This window comes from Prinia subflava, chromosome 11, assembly GCF_021018805.1.
Source record: "Prinia subflava isolate CZ2003 ecotype Zambia chromosome 11, Cam_Psub_1.2, whole genome shotgun sequence".
NCBI lineage: Eukaryota > Metazoa > Chordata > Aves > Passeriformes > Cisticolidae > Prinia > Prinia subflava.
The window spans coordinates 2,753,449-2,776,729 of NC_086257.1; the positions used below are offsets into that span (position 1 = coordinate 2,753,449).

The window sequence follows — 23,281 nt, forward strand, 5'->3', positions numbered from 1 at the left end:
ACCAGTGTGAGGCACAGCCTGGCCTGTGGGCAGAGAGCAGCAGAGCTGTGCCCACGGCCATCCCTGGGCACTGCCTGCCCTCCCTGGGCTTCCAGCACGGGAGGAAGAGGGCAGGGAGGGACCAGGCAGAGCCTGGCAGCCTGAACACGTGAAGGGGTGTTGAGTGCTGCCCTATTACACTGAGACAATCCCAGGAACAGATGAAATATTTTTTGCTCTTTATTTCATGCTTTATTCCATATAGCTCATTCCTCCCTAGAAACATGGTGTTTGTTGTCAGTTAAACAAATCCTGGCTAGCTGTTCATGTGTATTTTATTTATTCCTGTGCAGTGTCCTGCCTGCCTGTTTGGCCAGGCTGGTGATCTCACAGCTGTGACTTCCTGCATTTTGCAAATCATACCCCCAGTATGGCTGTTGTTGAATAGAGAAAATGTAAGGTATTAATATTAATGGATGGATTAAAATAGCAGCTGAGGATTCTCTACTCAGCCCTGTGGCTTTCAGTGACTCTGACTAGAACCATGTGGCTCTGGGAGCTGAGTGTATCAGCCCCATGTGCTGTTCATGCTACGTCAGGCTTGGGCTCCTGTCTTCTCACCTCGTTACCAAAATGTGACAGCGTGGTCCTGTGTGGTATTACTGCCCTCACATCATCAGTGCTCTGTTTGTGTGATCCTCTCAGTGCTAGAGGAAGGCCACTTGGTCTGTCTGGAAATGGCCACGGTGTGTGCAGCAGCCTGCACATCACCCTGGGAGCACTGCTCCAGGCTGGCGTATTTCAGCACAGAGAGAAGGCTTTTGGTGGGAGAAGGAGCCCTGTGCTGTGTGTGCTGGTCACAGTTTGGGTGTTGAAAAGCCTGCTGGGTGCCACTCTTGCCAAGGTTTAGCAGCTTCTGCCCATTTCCTGAGCGACAGCCATCCCTCCCTGCAGGGATGAGTAACTCAGGGCTGGGACCTGAGTGCAGGTGAGTGCCAGCACTGAGATGAGACCTGAGAATTCCATCAGCCCCCTCCATAGGGCTGGGCTCCAGCCCCCTCCCCCTGGTGCTGCTCTCCCTCCCTGCAGCAGGAGGAGCTGGGCTCTGCTGGGTCTGCACAGCACCAGCGCTGCAGCCCCAGAGCAAATGGATGGGCACCAGCAGAGCTCCTTCTGAGAGTGGTGCACCCACCCTCACCCACGGCCCAGCTGCTCTTCTGGGGCTGAAGTCTGACAGCCAAGTCTGGAAAAATACACCTTTACATCCTCTCTCTTCCCTACTCTGGTTGTCCCTGTTTTATGGGAAAAAGCTAAAACTTCTAAATTACTGAGGGTGCACTCAATCCCCTCATCCATCCTCATCATGGATAAATACGTTTAAAGAACCATAGAATATCCTGAGTTGCAAGGGACATACAAGGATCATCAAAGTCCAACTGCTGGCCCTGCACAGACTCCCCAAGAATTCCATTCTGTGTCTGACACTGTTGTCCAAACATCCCTTGAGCTCTGGCAGCCTTGGGGCCCTGATCCTGGGGAGTTCAGGATCCAGTTCAGTGCCCCAGCACCCTCTGAGGAGAGAACCTTCTCCTGATATCCAACCTAAACCTGCCCTGACACAGCTTCAGGCCATGCCTGTGGGTCCTGTCACTGGGCACCAGAGAGCAGAGATCAGTGCCTGCTCCTCTGCTGCCCCTCCAGAGAGGGGGACACCACCCTGTCACCACCATCATCAAAACATACAGCGCTCCCTCACTGCCTCTCCTGCCATGCCTGTTCCTTCTGAAGGATTTCTGGCCACCCACTGCAGCACTGCTGTTTGTGAGAATCATCCCACCATGTTGCTGTGGTGGCAGCTGTATCCCAGTTTTCCTTCCGCACCATAGCCTTGGGCTCCTCCTTGTTTCCCATCCTGTGTGCATTAGTGCTCTTCAGTTGGGCTGATCCCACCACCTTTTGTGGGGGGGAGGCTCTAATTTCTCCATGACCATTCTGAGGCACTTCTGTTGTTTTTAGCACATCAATAACCCTTTTGTTTTTGCTGCCACATGGATCCATCCCCTGCTTTCACAGAGATATACACAGCATCACTGCACTGCATCTCACCTAGCTCTGGCTACACGCTGCCTGTGTAGATGAGGGGAAACCTCTCACCCTCTCCTTCCCCATCATCCCATTATTTTTGTCAGAATGGAAACACTGCATTAAGCTGTTTCTGGTTCAGTGAAGGGGCATTTGCTGTCCAAAGGCAGACTGCATTTCAATTTGCTTTCAAATGCCTCGTTAACCCTGCTCGGATTTACTCAGTTCACGATCATCCTGACGCTCTTTTGCAGCGTGCCTGTCTCTCCTCTGTGGAGGGGCAGAGGCAGTAACCTAGGGCAGGGGACACCTCTGGGTGCCCAAGGGGTTGGGTGGCCCGTGCCCTGCGTGCTGTGGTGACACTGTGCAGTGCTGGGACACCTCCCAGGGACAGTGGCTTTCCTACAGCTTTTCTCTTTCTCCCATGTGCCTCGCAGACTGTCTTCCCATTGTCTTCCCATAATTCATCATTGCCCCATTTTCCTGGAGAAAAATAGACCTTCACTGCCACTCCACCATGGCCAAGTCCTTTTTAGCAGAACTCCAATATGCACTCCATCTTCTCAGGAAAGTCTTTGGTGTTCAGGCAGTCCCAGGTACACCCAGGCCCCGGGAACTCTGTGTGTGCTCTGTAGTTGATGAAATCCAAGGCAGACTGACCTGATAAAGCAGTGGCATCGGGCACTGATGGTGGCCAGCAGGAGCAGCCCACAGAGAGCCCTGCAGCAGCACCCAGGGGTTTGCTGGTCCCCCACAGCTGAGGTGGGAGCACTGGGTCAGCAGTGGCAGCAGGCACAGCATCCCTGTGCTCAGGAGCCCCCTTGCAGCTCCCATGGGCTTTGCTTTGGGTTTGGGTTAATTGTCCTGTTTTCCCTCTATGGGGCATGTTGTAAATAGCTGTTGTTCCCCAGTATAATTGCTTAAAACTCTCCAGGTGTCTTATTTTAAGCATCCTAAGTGCTATGTTTAACCACCTTAAAGGCTTCAGGCTCTACCCATTCCAGAGGGGCTCTGAGGCCTCCAAATGCTTTCTGCTCTGAAGTAGGTCTCTAAATATTGATGCTCAGGGTTTTATTTGAAGGTTTTCCAAAGCAGAGCTGCGCTGGCAGCACCAGAGCACCCTCCACAAACAAGGTACCACTGAGCCTTGTTTACTGGCTGAGGCAAAGCCAGCAGTATGAAATGACATAATTTATGTTTTTATGGTAGTAAATGTGTGCAAGATTCTGAATAAATGCTGTTGGGAGGGCCAGGTGAAGCAATGCCAGCCTTGCAGCGAGTCCTGCTTGCTCAGGGGGCTGCAGGGGTAGCAGCACGGCTGGCGTGCAGGACTGACTGTGACTGCTGTGCCCACAGCTCATCAGCGATGGCAGCGTGGTGTATGCAGAGGCCCTCTGGGACCACGTCACCATGGATGACCAGGAGCTGGGATTCAAGGCCGGCGATGTCATCGAAGTGATGGATGCCACCAACAAGGAGTGGTGGTGGGGGAGGATTCTGGACAGTGAAGGCTGGTTTCCAGCCAGCTTTGTTCGGGTAAGATCTTGATCCTTCTTTGTGCCCTCTCCATTAGCACCAGGGGTTTGTTCTTTTTCTCCAGGTTTGATGTTCTGTGCTGACTCCTAAGGACTGTCACTGCTAGAGATGGTTCAGCATGTCCTGTTAGTGTTCCTCTGCAAGTACAGGGTGCCCTCCTGCCTGAGCAGCCACCAGTGTGGAGAACTCCCTCTACATGAGTAAATCAGGGCAAAGGGGTCAGCTCCAGACTGGAGCAGAGCTGAGCTGAGCTGTGCCAGCTGGGGGCTGCTCTGTTTGCAGGTTTGCAGCCTGGCTCCTGCTTACCCATCTGTATATTGGCTGATCTGTGCCCAAGCACACGGCACCCGCTTCCAGGGACAAGCAGCAGCTCCTGGAGGAACCCCTGCTGCAGCTGGCACAGGTCTCCACTCTGTGCCCACTTAGACACTGGAGAGGGGCAGGGCACCAAAGGCAGCTCCCTGCAGCTGGTGCTGGGCCAGAGCAGTGCCAGGATGGCACACAGGCACCTTCCCAGCCCGCCTGTGCTGGGCAGGCACACAGCACCGAAGGCCAGGCACTAAAAATGGAGGAGAAAACACAAAAAATGGCTTGGGGGCATATGGGGCAATCTGAGACCTCTGTGCTCGTGGGTCAAGGCTGTCCCCTGGTGCCAGCTACGAGCCCACACAGAGGAGCTGTGCAGAGCAGCCCAGACAGTCCCAAGTGCAGAGGCTGCATTTCCAGCAGAGCCTTCTGAAACACATCTGAACTCTCAGGGCATGCAGGGGGAAAGCAGGAGGGTGGTACCTGCTGTGCTGTGCTGTCCTGCTGTGAGGAGAAAAGCTTTTTTCCTTTCTCCTGGCACTGTCAGTGTGGGTGCCTGGCAGCTTTCACCACCTCGGGCAGGCTCCTGGCGCTGCAAAGGCCATCAGGTGCCTGAGGGCAGAGATTCTCAGCCCTTTAGCTCTTTATCCAGGTCACTTCGGATCACAAGTGACCCAAAAGCAGCTGAAGCATAAAGGAGGTGACACGAGGTCATCTGGTGTCTGTAGCAAGAGCCCTTGGAGAAGTGGGGCAGGTCTGAATGCTTTGTTATAGGTGCAGAAGATGGGCTCAGCTAGATAATTATCACAAACAGTGGAATGTTTCACAAGTAAGATTACCAAAACCTCAGCACTGCTTTTTTTGCAATGAAAACACAGACTTTTTTATTTCCTGTTACTGATAAGTTCAATTGTCCTGGCTGGCAGAAACTTGTCAAAGTAAAGCAGACTAGTACTGGGCATTAGGGATAAAAGAATAGGAAATTCTTTTAATGGAGGAATCACAACACTTACTCAAGCAGCCGGGCACAGATTTCCTGCTAATTCCACCGGCTCTGCAGCTCTGCAGTTCGCTGCAGGGAGGGCTGGCGTGCCTGGAGCTGGGTCAGACCGCAGGGCTCTCACTCCACACGAGTTTCAGGCCAGGGTCGGGGTTTGAGTGTTGCCGATGTCCTGCTCACAGCGAAGGAGAACAGGATTGCACATCCCGAGGGCTTCAGCAGTGAGTAAATGTCAGCTGTGCCTGTGTTGACAGGGAGGGGTATGCACTGCTTTTTATATGTGGGTGTATTTCCATCAAGTGTATAGAGCCTAGAAGAAAGTACATGAAAAGTCTAAAGCAGTTCTGCGTCATTGTACTAAAAATTCCGATAATTATGTGTGTTTTAACTTCCTACCTTTCACTCCTCTGTGCTGGGACAGACCCTTTGAGTCACATTCAGAGTATTCCCACGGGCATTCCGAGAGCCACAGCAGTACACACAAAGCAAAGCTGGCAAGTGAAATGCCCAGCCCGTGCCAGGTTTAGCCCGGGGTGAAATGCCCGGCCCGTGCCAGCCTTAGCCCGGGGTGAAATGCCCGGTCCGTGCCAGGTTTAGCCCGGGTGAAATGCCCGGTCCGTGCCAGGTTTAGCCCGGGTGAAATGCCCGGCCCGTGCCAGCCTTAGCCCGGGGTGAAGTGTCCGGTCCGTGCCAGCCTTAGCCCGGGGTGAAGTGTCCGGTCCGTGCCAGCCTTAGCCCGGGTGAAATGCCCGGCCCGTGCCAGCCTCAACCCGGGGTGAAATGCCCAGCCCATGCCGGCTCCAGCCCGGGGTGAAATGCCCGGCCCGTGCCAGGTTTAGCCCGGGGTGAAATGCCCAGCCCATGCCGGCTCCAGCCCGGGGTGAAATGCCCGGCCCGTGCCAGGTTTAGCCCGGGGTGAAATGCCCGGCCCGTGCTGGCTCCAGCCCGGGGTGAAATGCCCGGCCCGTGCCAGCCTCAGCCCGGGGTGAAATGCCCGGCCCGTGCCAGCCTCAGCCCGGGGTGAAATGCCCGGCCCGTGCCAGCCTTAGCCCGGGGTGAAGCGCCCGGCCCGTGCCGGCTCCAGCCCGGTGCTGCCATCTGATGGGGGCCCGGCAGTCCCGCACAGCCCTGCCCGGCCCTGCTTTCCCACCTCGGTGCCCACCGCAGCTGCTTTTACTGCAGCAGTGAACTCTCTTTAAATAATCCTGGGGACGCAGACACCGAGGGGCCATCTGTTACCGACAGCACGAGAGCAATAAAGTTCATAAAACCCCAACCCTTTACCGGTTCTCCCCTCCCTCCTTCTAATATTTAAGAAAATTTCTCTCGATAAACCATTTTTGTCCTGATTTTATATGCATGCTTCCTGAAGGACTCCACGTTATTCCTGTGACTTCTGTTCACAAGAAATGCCTGCTTAAAGCCACCCATGAGCAGCTCCCATGGGGCTTGAAAGCGGGGGACTGTCTGGGCTCAGCCTCCCCGGGGGAGAGTGCTTCCAGGCAATACACAGCCCTCTTCACACCCTGTCCCCGCTCAGTCTGAGTCTGCCCTGCAGCCGAGGGTCCCAAAGTTCCCCGGCAGTTCCCCGGCAGAGCTGTGCTTGGCAGTACAAACAGTGAACACCTTGTGTGCCCGCACAGCTGCGCGTGAACCAGGATGAGCCCATGGAGGATTATCCCCTGAAGGTGGAGGGCGGCAAGGAGGACGGGAGCTTCGGCATGGGCCAGACCACCAAGGACCAAATGAGGACCAACGTCATCAATGAGATCATCAGCACAGAGAGAGACTACATCAAGCACCTGAAGGACATTTGTGAGGTAAGGAATAAAGGGGAAGGGACTGTAAGAACTTGTTTGAAGGATAATGGGCTGCGTCCCATTCCTGCCCAGAAAGGGCCCTGAGCAGGTAAATTACTGCAGGTAAATTTCTCTTCTGAAAACGAGACTGTGTGTTCCTCAGTTCTGCTGAATGCCATTACATGCTCAGAAAACAGAAGACAATTCATTACAGCAAAATCCCAAATGCCTCTGCATTTGGAGCACTCACTTGTGCTCTGATTAAATGGAATTAATTGAATTTCCCAAGCCAGAGAAAAGTAAATGTCTAGCACTGCTGTCCTCTCTAATATATGTTCTGTGGTAATATAATCAGCAACTCCAGCCTTCAGGCAAGTCATGCTCGGATCAAAACCACTGGGGGATGCTCAGCCAATTGGGTCCTTTACTGTCAAATATGCTGAATATTGTGACACCTCTTCTAGAAGAGATCCATGGTGCACACTGGGGGAGTGAGGGCAGTTGGGATTTTTGCAGGAACAGATTTCTCCACTGCAATGGTGCCAAAGTGTAGTGGCTGCCAGCAGAGGCAGCTGGGGCAAAGAGCACACACCTACAAACAACCTCTCCTGCTGCAGTGTCCCCCAGCCCTCGGAGCTCTCCTCTCCTGGAGTCACCCGGGCAGCTCCTCACAGCACCCAAACCACATCCACAACTGCCCTTAACTGGAATCCACTGGTGCTGGGGCCAGAGCACCCCACTGCCTGCAGACACAGAAAGGCTTTTCAGCAGGAGGGGAAGCAGCTCTGACTCCTCCAGGTGGGGGCTGCAGCATCGCCCGGGGCTGCCACGAGCTGTAGCAGCTTCTATTTCTGCCGTGTTTAGGGTAACATTAGAGGAAATAATAGTTAAAGAGGGGTACATCTCTGCAGGAGGGGAATACAGGGACCTGGTGCACACCTGACTGCAGTCCTTGAGGCTTTCTCTTGCCACAGAGCAGATGCCCAGGAAGTTTCCCAATTTGGTTTTCCCTAGGGCTACATCAAGCAGTGCCGCAAGAGAGCGGACATGTTCACGGAAGAGCAGCTGAAAACAATCTTTGGGAATATCGAGGACATCTACAGGTGCCAGAAGAAATTTGTTAAAGCACTAGAGAAGAAATTTAACAAAGACCACCCACATCTGAGTGAGGTTGGCTCATGCTTCTTGGAATATGTAAGTAAATTTAACTTCATGGGAAAGGGGTAGCTGAGCATGGATTAAGCCAGAGGATTTAGAAATTTATCTGACAGAACTGAAGCTTTCTTTAAAAAGACCCATCCAACCAAACTAAATGTCACCATCCCCCACCCCAGCCCTGTTCAGCCCCTCCCCACTTCCCAAAGAACTGCAGCTCTTGTGGCTGTGGGAAGAGCATTTTGAAAGCACCTTATCTTCTGAACACAATAATCCCTGTCAGACCTTGGTACTTCAGGGAAAATGCAGGAAGATTCCAAAATCTGGAGCGGGACCCAGTTTGCAGTGATGGTATTTTCAGGTCAGTGCAGGATCAGCTGTGGCTGGTGTGGGCACTAAGAGCATCCAGCTGAGCCCAGAGCAGGGCAGGTGGGAATGTCTGGGTCTCTCAGACGGGCTGCAGGTGCTGCAGCTGTAACACACCCTGCCCGCCCCAGTTTTAGTGCTTGAGAGCCTGGGAGGAAACAAATCCCTGAGCAGTTCCAGAGACAGGATACGAATCACCACACACACAGAGGAGTCTGTGCCAGGGCATGGCCTGGAATGTGGGCAGTGACTCCCTCCCTGTCCCCTGCAGCAAACAGAGTTCCAGATCTACTCCGAGTACTGCAACAACCACCCCAACGCGTGCCTGGAGCTGTCGCGCCTCACCAAGGTGAACAAGTACGTTTACTTCTTCGAGGCGTGCCGCCTGCTGCAGAAGATGATCGACATCTCCCTGGACGGCTTCCTGCTCACCCCCGTGCAGAAGATCTGCAAGTACCCCCTGCAGCTGGCAGAGCTGCTCAAGTACACCAACCCCCAGCACAGGTAGGAGCTGAGGGGAGGGAGGGAGCCGGGCTGCTCTCGTGGAAATGGGCTTGTGGTGAAACCTGCATGGAGGGCAGTGCTAACTGCAGCCAACACCACAGTTCTTACAGGTTACCTTGTAGAAACCAGGAAACAAGGTGGTATTTATGTCAAACACATAATTTTCTACTACAGTAGCACTGAGCTTTCCTGTCACAGATTGAGAGTTATAAGGTCCACTTTATAATGGCCCTTTTCTGTTTTATTTGGCTCTATTTATTTTATGTATCTGTGGTACCAGCATGTGCACACTTTGGAGCTGCATGTTTCTGGTGGTGGTGTTGAGAAGTTTGCCTCCAAAAGCATTGGTTGAATGCATCCCAAAATGTCCATGCAGCTGCACTCCACCAGTGGGAAGCTGTGCCCTGCAGCAGTCAGGCCTGCACACTTGGTGCCCCATCAGTGCCAGCTCCAAGGCCTCCAAATCCCTCCTCACTTTCAGGGTGGAAGCACTGCCTTTGGTCAAATATCTGTCACTTAATTATCTGAAAACATGAAAAATCTGTATGAAAGTGCTGATACTGGTCCATTGTGGTTTGACTTAATTTCACCTTCCTAATTGCAGCCCTGGTACTTCCCAGAGTGGTTTTAAGCATGTCTGGTTAAATCTCTAAGCATGTTGTCTGAAGCTGACCTCGGAGCAGAAGGCTCCTTTAAGGGAGTGCACAGATGTTTTGAGAGCTGCCTCAGAGCCAAGTTGTGCAGCTCAGCTCCTTCCCAGCCGCTCTGAACTCAGCAGAAGGAGCTGGTGGCCACAGATGGTGTGTGGGGGAGCCTCTGTCCTACCCTGCCAGATAAACCATCAGCTCCTGTTTGAAACAACCAGTTACTGCTGAACTGCCTCACCTCTGCACCACAGAGCAGTCCCTGCATGGGAGCAGCAGCATGGTGAATATGCTGCAGAAAGAAAATGAGAACCTGGAGGTTCTTCCAGCAATTCATATTTATACCTCTGCAGCTAAATTTGATTACTTACCCCCTTCCCCAGAGGTTCTCCCTAGATTTGTCACGAAACCATAACGTGTGCCTCAAACCCAGCGAGTGTGTGAGAGGCTGCCCCGGGAGCAGGTGTCAGACTGCAGGTGGAACTGCAGGCTCCGTCCCCAGCTCTGTGCAGGCTCCGTCCCCAGCTCTGTGCAGGCTCCGTCCCCAGCTCTGTGCAGGCTCCGTCCCCAGCTCTGTGCAGGCTCCGTCCCCAGCTCTGTGCGGGCTCCGTCCCCAGCTCTGTGCGGGCTCCGTCCCCAGCTCTGTGCGGGCTCCGTCCCCAGCTCTGTGCGGGCTCCGTCCCCAGCTCTGTGCGGGCTCCGTCCCCAGCTCTGTGCGGGCTCCGTCCCCAGCTCTGTGCGGGCTCCGTCCCCAGCTCTGTGCGGGCTCCGTCCCCAGCTCTGTGCGGGCTCCGTCCCCAGCTCTGTGCGGGCTCCGTCCCCAGCTCTGTGCGGGCTCCGTCCCCAGCTCTGTGCGGGCTCCGTCCCCAGCTCTGTGCGGGCTCCGTCCCCAGCTCTGTGCGGGCTCCGTCCCCAGCTCTGTGCAGGCTCCGTCCCCAGCTCTGTGCAGGCTCCGTCCCCAGCTCTGTGCGGGCTCCGTCCCCAGCTCTGTGCAGGCTCCGTCCCCAGCTCTGTGCAGGCTCCGTCCCCAGCTCTGTGCGGGCTCCGTCCCCAGCTCTGTGCAGGCTCCGTCCCCAGCTCTGTGCAGGCTCCGTCCCCAGCTCTGTGCAGGCTGCTCTCCTCTGCAGGGCAGGGCCACCAGCCACGCTCACTGTGCCCAGCTAACGCCCCTGCCCCCGCAGGGATTTCAAGGACGTGGAGGCTGCCCTGAACGCCATGAAGAACGTGGCTCGGCTCATCAACGAGAGGAAGCGGCGCCTGGAGAACATCGACAAAATCGCCCAGTGGCAGAGCTCCATAGAGGACTGGGAGGTGGGAGACTCCTGCTCCTCTTCTGCCCTTCCAACAGCTTCTCTCTACAGTGACACCTCACTGTCCAGCCTCACCTCAGCTCTCTGCCCGTCTTTGTGGAGAGTCTTATTTTTTATTTAAACAGTTATGATCTTTTAGTACAACTGAGCAGGTCTGGCATATAACCTTTGCATGTTCCCTGGGATTTTTGCTTCCCTGTTTTTCCTTGCAAAAGGAAATCAGCATGTAGGTGGGTTAGTGGAATTCTATCATATTTCTCTTGCCCCCCATTGTATCTTGAGTGACTTCAGACTCTCAAGATGAGCAGAATTGCCCCTTAATTCTTAATAAGCCAGGTTATTGTTGCAGAAAGGCAAGTTCTGGCATAGTGACAGAGGAAACCAAGGTTCCCTGTTGACTCATGAAAAAAAATTGCTAAATAAAAGAAACAAAATACTAATTTTCTAAGTCCTAGACTTAATAAACCCACACTGTCTCTCCACCCAAGGATGTCAGGCTAAATTCTTAGCTCCCTGATTATGTGCCTCCTTTATGTCTGGGATGGAGCAGCTTTCCTGAGCAGACTCCCTGGAAAAGGAGAATTTAAAAATTTAACATGCTGTTGTTCTAAGCAAATTCAGTTCCCATTCCCTGGGTGCCAAGGGCACAGTGTCTGCCTGATGTACCAAGGCCTGTCCTCCAGCACAGAGGCTCTCTCTCATTCCCAGATGAGTTCTGGCAGAAGGAATTCAGACTCCCACTTTCCAATGAGGCTGAGACCAACCTGTTCTTTGTGCTGCTCTCAGGGAGAAGATGTCCTAGTCAGAAGCTCAGAACTCATCTACTCTGGAGAATTAGCCAAAATCTCCCACCCTCAAGCCAAGAGCCAACAGAGGATGTTCTTCCTCTTCGATCACCAGCTTGTCTGCTGCAAGAAGGTAACCTGTGAATGCTGGCTACTGCTGTGCTGATGGATTTAAGTGAGCTCCCTCTCCACCCCTTTGTTTCCTTAATTCTTCCTGGCTTCATGTGCTCCTGGCATGGAGCCTGCTCTGGGCATTCTTTGCAGTCTGTTCTTTCAGGTGTTTTGTGCACCTGAGCACAGCAATCAGGTACTGGTGTGATTCTCACAGCAAAAGAGGAAAGCACTGCACTGCTTCTGGGGTTACTCTGTACAACTCAGTTATGAGTATTGTCACACAATTCTTTAAAATACCTTGTTTTTTACTGAACCCCCACCTTAGTGTTGTATTCAGGAAAAGCTGCAGCTTTGATGAGCAGCTGTGGCCTTGGCAGTCAGTAAGGCCGTGCTAACAGCACATGGAATTTGTAAGTACAGCCCATGATGCTTTTCATAAGCTGAGTAATAAAAGATCTTCCCTGGTGGAGCCAGTGAACGGTACCTTCTGTTGGCGATTGACTGCGAGATGGGAAGACTGATTCGGTGATCAGAATTCGATTTTACTCAGGTTTCCCAAAAGCTTATATACTATTTCAGACAGGCTAATAATTTTTACTACAATAATCAGGTTACAAAACACACAGACAACTCGTGCACTTTACAATAATTTTTTGCTTGCAGAAGTTGATTGAATCTCCTCTCTTCCCGTAAGCAGGTTTAATCTTATCTTCTGGAATCTTCACAGTTCTGTTTCTTCCTGCCATGGCATCTTGGTTATCAAACCAGCTATGCTAATTGAGTCTGTTTGAGTCTCTGTCTTATGTATTCCTACACATTCCTCTGGAATTTCAGAACTGAATGTGCCAATTGTTTTTTGCATTTTCCACAACATGCAGGTAGCTCCAGGTACCTTAGGCATGAAAATCACTGTTCTCAAAGTTACTTTTCATTTTCAACAAAAAACTAAGAGCTAATTAGTATTATTTTTGCTTTTGAACTGAAACTGAAGGATTCAAATAGTGTTTTCTGTCAGAGCTTAATGAGGATTTGGGATTGTGTGTAACATCCAAGCCTCAGGGCAGCAGACAGGCCCCAACACAGGCAGCCTGTCCTGACCCCACTGCCAGAACAAGGCATGCAGTTCCCAGCAGTGCCCACAGCAGCTCAGCACTCTGCAGTTCCACACACTCAAATCCAGGTCTGCAATGATACCAGGAAGGTCAAATACTCCATCATATCCAAGAAACAGCAACATCTGTTGTGATCTCTCTTCCAGGACCTTCTGCGCAGGGACATCTTGTATTACAAGAGTCGGATCAACATGGATGACATGGAAATACTGGATGTGGAGGATGGGAAGGACAAGGACTTCAATATCAGTGTGAAAAATGCATTTAAGCTGCACTGCAGAGACACTGAGGAAGTCCATTTATTCTGTGCAAAAAAGCCTGAGCAGAAACAGCGCTGGCTGAAGGCGTTTGAGAATGAAAGGAGGCAGGTGCAGCTCGACCAGGAGACAGGTACAGAAAGAGCAATGCTGGGAGATTATTTTATTATTATTATTATTTGTTTTTCACCTTTTTTTACCCATCGGCTAATGCCTGAGGAGTGAAAGGGTGGGGAAGCCATTCCATGCTCTGGGCTGCTGAATTACACATTCTGAACAAATCCGTGCATTTAAGAAACTGCAAACCACCACAAACCATCACTGCAGTTTGTCCTCAGGGAGCCTGATGTGCCTTAAGGAGTTCAAGAAGGGCTGACAAAATAGTCAATACACTACACAGAGGGTCCAGAACAGTACAGAAGAGGTTCAGTCAAGGGTTTTCCCTGTACAAGAGGGTTTGTGTTGTTTTGTCCAAATCCTTCTTAATTCAGCCCGGTGTGATCTGAAAGATTTCAGCCACCACTGGCCTGGCCTGGCTTCTCCCCAGTGCAGCGTGGGCTGAGGGGCAGCAGACCCTGCCGGGGGGGTTTGTGCAGCACAGCACAGGCTGGGGGAACAGGCCCTGCCCCCCAGCCTTGGCAGGAACTGTGGCCTCTCACCTCAGGCATTTGCCCACCCCTGTCTTCTCCCGAGGTACCAAATGGTGACCAAAGGCTGCTGCTGACAGGAATCTGCTTTATCTTCCAGGCTTTTCCATCACGGAGGTGCAGAAGAAGCAGGCAATGCTGAATGCCAGCAAGCAGCACCACGCTGGGAAGCCCAAGGGTGAGTCACACCTGAGCACAGGAACACTGAGAACGGAGGGTGGCTCTGTATTTACTACACGGGAGAAGTTCCAATGAAGTGGCGTTAACAAACCCCTGAGAAGGCCAGATGGTGACAATTTGCACTGCAATTCCTGGTGGATTCAGATGGCTGGAGGCAGGAGACTGTTCCTCACTCCAGGAGAGCCACTTTGCAAATAATCAGCACTCTGCCAAAAGCCAGCAGCTTCTGGTCCAAGGCCTCTCCCCAGGAGCCAGGCTTTCCCATGGCATTCCCTTGGCAAAAGACAAGTTTTGTAGCAATCCCCATGGGCACAGAGGGCCGCAGAGGTCACTGCAGCAGGGACTGCTCCTGCTGGGCAGTTGTGCCTGTGGCAGATGCTCTGAACCCTGCACCTTGGGCAGGGTGCCAGGGGTGGGTACCAGGCTTGAGCAGAGCTCTCTGCTCAACCTGTCAGAGACGAGGACAATTAGCAGGGGCCAGGGGAGAGGGAAGTCAAGCAAAATAAAGGTTCCTGTGCTCACAGCACAGCTGACTGAAGACAGCCCTGGGGGTGTCACCTTCCCCTTCTCTCTGCCCAGAGGAAGAGGTGTTGCCTGGTTTCCTCTGAACCCACAGAGGCAACCACTTCCTCTTGGTGGTACCAGGCAGCACTTACAGCTCAGCCACATCTCCTGAAAGAAAGCTTGGCTAAATGTTAAAAAGGGTCAGAAATAAGATTTGGCTGCAAAAGAGGAAGTTTGGAAGGAGGCCAGACCACACTAACAGAGCAAAGCCCTTGGGGCCCTGCCTTAGAGGAGACTGCACAGACCAGCCTTGTGCACCACGCGGGCACTGACCATTCCTACACAGAAATGCAGCCCAGGAGGTTGTGCAGGCACCAGCAGCACTTGCACAGCAGCTGCTTCTCCCAGCACAGCCAAAGCAGCAGCTAGGTTTGTCACCAGTCCTCAGCTGCAGCTCTCGAGCCCTTAGTAACTTTGTCAATTGTCAACAAACACTAAGAGCTAATTAGTATTATTTTTGCTCTGCTGTCATGCTGGCACAACACCTGACACTTGTGCAGCACCTTTCTGGGCCTTCCACATGAGCTCTAATCCTAATTTAAGGAAGAGTAACGTTGAGACAAACCCAGTTCACAGCCCTGCAGCTTTAATGGGCCTGGGGGAGGTGGTGGTGGGGAAAGGAGCTGTGTTTACCTAACACGCTTCCCCTCTCGTCCCAGCTGTCACCAGGCCCTACTACGACTTCCTGATGCGGCAGAAGCACCCGACGCTGCCCACGGCGCTGCCGCAGCAGCAGGTGTTCATGCTGGCAGAGCCCAAGCGCAAGCCCTCGAACTTCTGGCAGAACATCAGCAGGCTGACGCCCTTCCGCAAATAGGGGCAGCCGCGTTTGTGCCTGAACCCTCCTGAGAAAGCACTTTATGGTCGCTCCTGGCAGGTGGAGCCCAGGCTCATCCGATGCTGTGTTTACAGAGGATGCCACGCGTGCTCCTGCCTTCCCTATTTATTTTGCAGCCCGCCTGAGCCGCCGGCTCCGAGGTGAGGCCGCGGGCAGCGGCGCCACGGCCAGCCCTGCCATGGGCCAGCCCTGCCCAGCAGGCAAAGCTCCAGGGGCACAGCAGGGACACGGACGGGCCGCAGCCCGGGAGGTTTGGCTTGTCAGCTGTACTTGGACTGGCTCCTCCCCGCTGTGCCCACCCCTGCTGGCTGGCAGCTGTCCCCGGGGGTGGCAGCTGCTGGAGCCGCTGGCCCCGTGGCCGCTGCCGTGCTCAGAACAACAGCTCAGAGTCCAGAGGAGGAGGGATGAACCCCTGTGCTCTGCCCAGCCCCGTGCCCTGCGTTGCTCAGAGCTCAGAGCCTCCTCCGTGTCCGGCTAACTCAGCAGCCTCTGCAGGCACCGGGCACAGTGAGCACTGCACTGTGACCTCCTCCCTCAGCCAGCACCGCTGCTGAACGGTGTTCGACGGAAACTGTGCCAACCTGCAGCATGAGTCAACACAAAGAATCTCTAGTGGGTTTGAGTTACATAAGGTAGAGAAAAATGTGCCTAATTAATACCATGCTCAATTCTTTAGATTCTCGTCTCTCCATCATTCTGCCATATTTCCTGGCCAATGAAAATGCTCATTGTTTGTAATGTGTTTATTTATGGTAAAAATCAGAACTGTGTATTTTGTAAGTCTGTAATTGTTCTTGTCAGATGTTGTTAACTTGATGCCTGTTTTGTCTGTTTAAATTTTCTTTTCTTTTTTTTTTTTCAAGAAAGGTCAATATTTGCAAACATAGCTCCCAGAAGTCAGAGTCTGCTGTTCAACTCTGCAACGTCATTGTTATGCAAACTCCCACGACCCTCAAATTCAAGAAGTGTTACTGACACTTTTAAAAATGAAAAACCACTTTATAAAGGCCTAAATTCGGCATAAAGAACCTCACTTTTAAGTACCCAAGTTTCAAATGGTGGCCAAAAGGAATGAATTTAAACCTTGATTAGCAAAAAGAAAGATTTGCCTTACCATAGTGAGAGTTAGAAGCCATACTGACTGAATTCCCTAGATTAGGAGACATCCTGTGACAGTGGAAGGAAGACACCAGCTCATTCCAGCCCAAGTGTGGGTGAGCACTAACTGTCTGCAGAGCTCAGAAATCCAGTGTTTGTCGATGCTGTAGCTGACCAAAGTCTGGTCACCCAGGGATATCCGAATTCAGTAGCATGTACAAAGTCCTTCTTGCACTATATCTTCCCCCCAGACCAGGGGCAACATTTAATTTCATAAAGAAACTTGTAAAAGTGACTCTCGGCCTGTGTTTGTCTCCAGCCCATCTATCTGTGTGAAGCTGTTTCTTTCCCAAGTCACTGTGGGGATTGTGCTCCTGCAGCTCCACAAGGGGCTGCTCAGCCAGAGGGGCCAGCAGGTGACCTCAGAGCCGCCACTGCATGGGGGGACAGCGGCGACACAGGGGGGTCACTGGGTCAGTGCTGGGGGGGAAAAAGGAAAACAAATCACAAAATCTCTCTCAGAAGCCACTGAGATCAGGCAGGTACAGCACAACAGACACACACAGACACCTAGAGGCACAGACATGGGACACTGAAGGACACCCAGAGCCACACGTGGCCCAGCAGAGGCACTGAGGCACTGCAGGTGTGTACAGACACCACGGGGGAGATGGTGACCAGGAGACCCTGACACAGACACACACACGGGTATGTCAGGCAGTTGCAGCCAGCACCACTCAGTAACACAAGGCAATTGTCATTTCTGTGTTTACCCTAAGTGTCTGCACCCTCCTTTCCTTATCCATGGCATGTCTGTTTTGATTGGCCAGGAAGAAAACCTGTTGGCACTAAAATTATCAATTTTCTGAGCTTATCATCAGCTTTGTAGTAAGTGGAGGGGGGTAGAGGGGCAGAAGACAATCCCCTGCCCAAGACAGATGCAGGATCACACCCCACACCCCCCACACTGAGCAGAAGCATCAGGTTGCTCAGTCTTGTCCAGTTGCTATCTGGGAACACTCAAGGACAGAGATTCTCCTACAACCTCTTTATATCCCTGCTCAAAATCACTCTGATCCCGGAGGAAGTGCTGACACCTATTCAAAGCTCCCCTTGCTGCAATGTCTGATCTGGTTTGAGGCAGAATGCTGCTTAATGTACTCAGCTTTACATCTACAATGAAGTCACTCTGGTAGAAATCCTCAGCTTTTCTCCAAGGGAAATGGGTGACAGTGGCACAGGACCCTGGAGTGCAGTGGCATCAAGTGCAACAACCCTGCCCCTGCCCTTCCTCCCCCGCTGAAACACACACAAGAATTGGCTATTACTGATGACCTGTGTAGCAATACTCTGAACAGTAAATAAGCATCGGGTGGTTAAAATAATGATACCATTTATCAGCTCTTCCAGAACTTCATCTCTGAGCAGTGCGCACAAAGGATTCACAGAGACGCTTTTTTTTACAGAAATTTCTGAAGTGCCAAACCAGACTTCTCTGGCCAGACAGCATCCCAGTCAATGGACAGTTACTTACTTCTGGAAGAGTTCTAGTTTCCACTTGACTATCAGTACTCTTTCTAAAAAGTATCCTCAGTTGGGATTCTAGTCTTGCACGTCACATTTGGAGCGAGGATCCAATCCCCTATGCAAGACTGAGATCAGGTAAAAAAGCTGATCACACAAAGTGGTGGAGTGACAGCAGGAGCTCAGAAAACAGGTAAGGCTCCAACCCATAAACCCACTGTGCTCAGCATGCCCACCCCACAGGCTGCTCTGAAGAGGATTTCATCACAAAATGCCACCTCTGTTTAACACCCAGCACCACTTCCTGATTCTCACCATAACCCTCAGTGCTTCCTGAACAAACTGCCACAGATCATGTGCAACCTCCTTAGGTTTTAATTTAGACACTCAGAAGTCGTCTCATCCCCTAAGTTACTCACTAAATGGCAAAGTGCACCTGTGTGAGATGGCACCAGATGAACCAAGCCCAGGTTTCCCTCCTGCTCCCCCTGGCATCTGGATTTGGGCTGCAGTGCCTCCCATTGTTCTGCCAATGGGCAGTAGCAGGGGGAACACCAGTGCAGACCGGACTGGGGCTGTGCTCAGAGCACATCCCAGGGCATCAGCTAAACTGGTGAGATGGGGTTTCTGCCTGCTCAAATACAGTCTCTGACAGGGTCTCTGAGCTGAATGGACAAGATCGTGGTGCCAGTTCCACAAGAAGGGCCCATTTCAAACATGAAGAATCAGAGCTGTGAGACATCAGCATCCTTTTCTGTGGAGCTGAACCTTCAGCAGGGGCCAGAAATGCAGATCTGTGTACAAAACAAACTGAAGCTCCTGATGTGAGTCTGAGCAACACCAATCCTGGATTTTAGGGTAGAACCAGCTGAACTGCTCAGAAAAACAGTTCTGCATTGAGTTACATAAAGAGGACAAAGAGATGGAGTCTGGGTGGTTTGAGGGTTTTTTTAGGGGTATTAGCTCTATCTGTTCCTCTCCTGTAGATATCCATTTAGGAAGCTTCTTGTAAAAGCAGCCATGTTTCTTAATGACCTAAAACTGCCCAGATTTAGGAATCTTCCTGTAAAACAACCATGTTCACATTTAGGAAGCTTCTTGTAAAAGCAGCCATGTTTCTTAATGACCTAAAACTGCCCAGATTTCATTTGGTCAAATAAAACATAAAACAAAATTATGTAAATCATGTGAATCAATTGGAAGAATGATTTCCTGAAGCTACCAGTTAAAATGAAGAGGGCCAGTGTTTGCTAAATAATGTAGTTTCTACTCTGACCAAAAAAAAAAGGAAAAAAAAATCTTTGAACTATTAGTTTAGAATATCTGATTCAGACACAGTGGGTGTATACACTGTTCAAGTTCTAATAGCATCACAACAGCACAAAGTGTCTTTGTGCTAACTCAAAGTAAGAACTAGGCCAGTTCCCATGGAGAGAAAAGTTCCCCCAAAGCAGCCTTTAGTGCCATTCCCTGAAGGACAGTGGGGCATCAGCTGGGGAGGAGCCCCACCTGTGTCCAGCAGAGTCCTTGGCCTCACCGAGCCCACTGCAGGAGCTTCCCCCTGTGCAGGACACTGCTCTGCAAAGGCAGCACAGCATCCAGGAGCCAACCACGAGCCAACCACCTGCACCTGGTGTCCCAACAGCTTCCCAAAAACACCTGAAACCAGGCCTCACTGCCCAGCAGGGGTAACTCCAAATCGAGGCACCTGCGAGCAACAAAAGAATGTCAGCTTCAGACTGAGAATGCTTCATTTCTTGGGATGCCAGAATGACAGAAACCAGCTTTTTTTAAAATAAAAACGCCTTTCACCTGATGTGTCAAAGCATCAGGCTGTGCTCCTCCAGATTTACTGTAGTGGAAACACATCTTCATGTAACAGCATCGTTCAAGAAGTCTGAAGATTGGTATGCAACTATCAGTCTTTTGAGCAGGTACTGCACCACTCACTGCCCAGACTGGAGCTGTCAGCACCTGGCACGTGGGACTGCATCCAGCAAGGGCTGATTTCTTCTTTACTGTTGTGACTTCAGTTGTTTTAATTTTCCTGTCAAGTTTCACATGTACCTGCTCATGGGGGTTATGGGCATTGCAAAGCCCACCTGGACAGTGAATATGGTACAACAGTAACTCCTAAAGCTTTAAGGAGGGAACTACCCACACCTCATTCAGCTGCTGGAGCCTCAGCCTGTGCCTGCTGCTCACATTCTCTACCAAAGTGGGCAGGACTCACCCCTGCTCCTGACATCAGCAGCACCACGCTGGTACAACCCAAAATACCAGCTAGAATGTCCTGTACCAGCCTACCAGCAGGAACTCCCTGTAACAGAGCTACCAGCCTAAACAAAGCTGTAGGGTCAGGTCTTCAGGTAAGTAAAGGGTTAAAGAATAAGAACTTTGACAGTGGATAAAAAGTAACTGAAAAAAAAAAAAAAAGGAAACGTTTTCAGCTGATTTGAACCCCCTGAAGACACCGTGGTGCTCTTTTAGTTGGACAGTGTGGGGAGGGACTCAATATCGCAGGCTGCAGCGACCCATCAGTGCAGCTGGTGTTGGTGGAGGCAGTGCAGGGTGCAGGCAGCACTGCGACCTGCAGCACACACAGAAATGCCTCCTGCTCGCCCTGCAGCAGCCTGAGCAGAGCCCCAGAGCAGCGTGGAGTCACCTCTGCACTCACAGCCACACAGCTGCAGGCCCTGCAGAAGCCAAAGGGTGCTCCTTCCAGCCACACTGCAATCCCAGCTTGCCTGCCTCGCCATCAACACCTCACACCTCATTTCTCCCGTGTCTCTCACACATTTCCTTAACAAGCCACATGACTAAAATCCCATGGCTTTGGCAGTGCTGGCACTTCTAGAGAAAATGCAGGCTGCTTGTTCTTTTTGCTTAACACTCCTGACATCTTTCCCCCTGCAAGTACACCCCTCCTCTCCGCACATCCTGAGCTTCTCTTTTGCACACGTTTGCTACCAAAGCAGCTCCCTGTTTCACAGCCTGTGCAAATGAAATACCTGTGGTACTTACCCCAGAGCCGTGTACCTTTGTGTGTGACTGCCTAAATTTACAGTTGTGAGATGGGAAATAAACAAGCTATCAACTTTAAGTCTTGTATAATTCTCTGATCCTCCCATAAAGCATTAACTACTGACTACACAGCAGCTATGTAACAGCATCCTGCTTAGAAGTTCCTTCTATCCTTCCACACCTACTTCTTTCCCTTTTCTCCTAAGCAGCACCCACCCATTACCCAGGCTTGATAATAATTCATGGCTTCTTTAACCTCCAGTAACCTGAAATATTATATTTGCTATCTAAATCACACCATCAAGAAAAACTTTATCCCCAAATACAGCCACGTGTTCACTGAAGCAGAGAGAACTGCATTTGAGCTCAGCTGGGAATTTCACATGATTACAATTCTTACAAGGCTGGCAAAAGCAGAACCTGGGGAAGGTGTGCTCCCCTTCCCCTTTCTGGAGCATCAACTTGTCCACATATGTTACCTTTCCTGCCCAGAAAAGAAAAAGCTATTGTAAAACACTACAGAGTAGATTACTACAGCCCCAAAATGAAGGTCCAGCTGTGGTGATTGAAGCTGCTCAGTGTCAAGTTCCTTCTGTCACGTTTGTGTTGGAGGGATCTCTCAGCCCACCAAGGACTACAGTGGGGGCTCCCTGTATCCACGAGGCTCAAGGATCTCCCCTCTACATCTGCAATTCTCCCTTGACACAACCCAACTTCCCACAGCTGCCAAAGACTTCTGGCTGCTGTTTAAAATAAACATTAAAATACTGAACTCATCACATGGCCTCCATTCTGTTCTGGATGATTAAGACAGGATAGCTAATAGCCTGATGGATACTGAAATAAAATCCTGGAATGCACTTAGCATCCTACACACGAGTCAGACATTTTATCCATGTAATTCAGCAACACTAACATTTCCTACACAAAAAATCCCATCTAAAATAATGAGTACATCATTCCTGATTCCAAGGGAGCTCACCAATGAAACTATTTCTGTTACTTGACTTTGTTTACAGCAAGCCATGGAGTTTAGAATCTAAAGCAAGATGTTAGAAACAGCAAATTTTGTTTTTGCCCATAATTAGTTGCAGGAAAACCTGAAACTCAAAATTTCTCGCCTGATTTCTACCAGTCACTAACTGAGCAGATACTTTTCTGGAAGGGGCTCTGGCTGTTCTGAGGTGTCCAAAGCTGCCCTAAACGAGGGAGTTCTTACCAATGCATCTGAGCTCCACAGCAAGGGTAACACACATTAATTAAACTGCCACGGCAAAATCAGTTTGGCACAAGGGAAAAGTCACACCAGTGCTTACCCACCATTCTGGCAGGTCCATGGCCACATTTAGAACCACCATGAAAGAAACTCTACCTAGTCTTAAGAGTTCAGCAGCCTGTCCTTACAGGTGTTGAAGCCAGTCCAAGGTCATGTTTCAGAACAGCAGACTCCCAGGAGAACAGCTGCATCAGAATCCTTCCAGCCCAAGAGTGATCAGCACCATTCTAGAGAACAGCTTTTCCCTTTATAGCATCCCAATTTCTGCAACCCACTGCTTGAGGATTATGAATTTTCATCAGCTCAGGGCTCTGCAAAAAGCACTCCCAAACCTATCTACCTGTAACATTAAAGCAGTCCCAGGATAACTCACCAACAATTAGCTTGAGGTAAAACACACTGGAAAAAAAAATAATCTGTCCATGGTATCCCTCGTGCTTGGCTACAATTTTTTACAAGCTCAACTACTTAAAACTACCTGTAGCAATAATCCTGACAATGAACACTATTCCTGATGCAGTCACGTTGCACCTTCCTCTTCCACATGTGTTGCCTTTTTCCACAAGGTTACCAGGTAAGTTATTGTTATTTTTGGAGACCTACAATAAATGAAAATAGCCAGTTAGTTGAAGCAGCTTAGTTGTTCCCCCAGAGCTTCACTACCACCCACACACTAAAGAAACAGGATAATTACCCACACTTCACACCCACTCTGCTTTTTTCCTTCTGGGGAACACTCAAGACTGATTTATAACAGCTTTCTGCTCAGGGCTGTCACCTCTCCAATCAAACAACACAGGTTTGGTATGAAGCAAATGCTGGAGTATTGGCAATTTTTACATGTGTTCCATTTCCTTTGTTTTAAGCTATAAAATAAAACCTCTTGAGCCCCAGGAAATGTCTCAAAAGGGAACAAGGCAGGGCTGAACATCTTTACCATATTCTCAGACAGGACAGATCAGGGCAGCTGATTCTTCACTGGGGCGCCCTTGCCACTGTGTTCTGTTAGATATCAAGAAACCTCCGTGAGAAAAGTCACTCATCCCATTTCAACACTTTGTTTTGCTTCCATCAATCACCAGATTCCATCAGCTTGAAGAGTTTAAATGTACCATGCTGTTCTCCAGCACAGAATGTTTTCTGGAAGGATGTCACCAAAGACAGCAGGAAAGAAACCACAA

At 50.8% G+C, this 23,281-nt stretch overlaps 1 protein-coding gene across 4 annotated transcripts in view; it reads left to right on the forward strand.

Annotated features, from left to right (window-relative positions):
- ARHGEF4 (Rho guanine nucleotide exchange factor 4) overlaps window positions 1-16,571 on the forward strand; it is a 213,670-nt gene extending 197,099 nt beyond the window's left edge. For all 4 annotated transcript variants that reach the window (XM_063407860.1, XM_063407861.1, XM_063407862.1 and 1 more), the window contains 9 exons: window positions 3,418-3,597; window positions 6,547-6,723; window positions 7,717-7,896; window positions 8,495-8,727; window positions 10,553-10,682; window positions 11,468-11,599; window positions 12,839-13,082; window positions 13,697-13,774; window positions 15,000-16,571. In XM_063407860.1, the coding sequence (XP_063263930.1) occupies window positions 3,418-3,597; window positions 6,547-6,723; window positions 7,717-7,896; window positions 8,495-8,727; window positions 10,553-10,682; window positions 11,468-11,599; window positions 12,839-13,082; window positions 13,697-13,774; window positions 15,000-15,157 (1,512 nt within the window). In that variant the 3' untranslated portion in view covers window positions 15,158-16,571. The remainder of the gene's footprint in view (window positions 1-3,417; window positions 3,598-6,546; window positions 6,724-7,716; window positions 7,897-8,494; window positions 8,728-10,552; window positions 10,683-11,467; window positions 11,600-12,838; window positions 13,083-13,696; window positions 13,775-14,999) is intronic.
- Window positions 16,572-23,281: the final 6,710 nt, after the last annotated feature.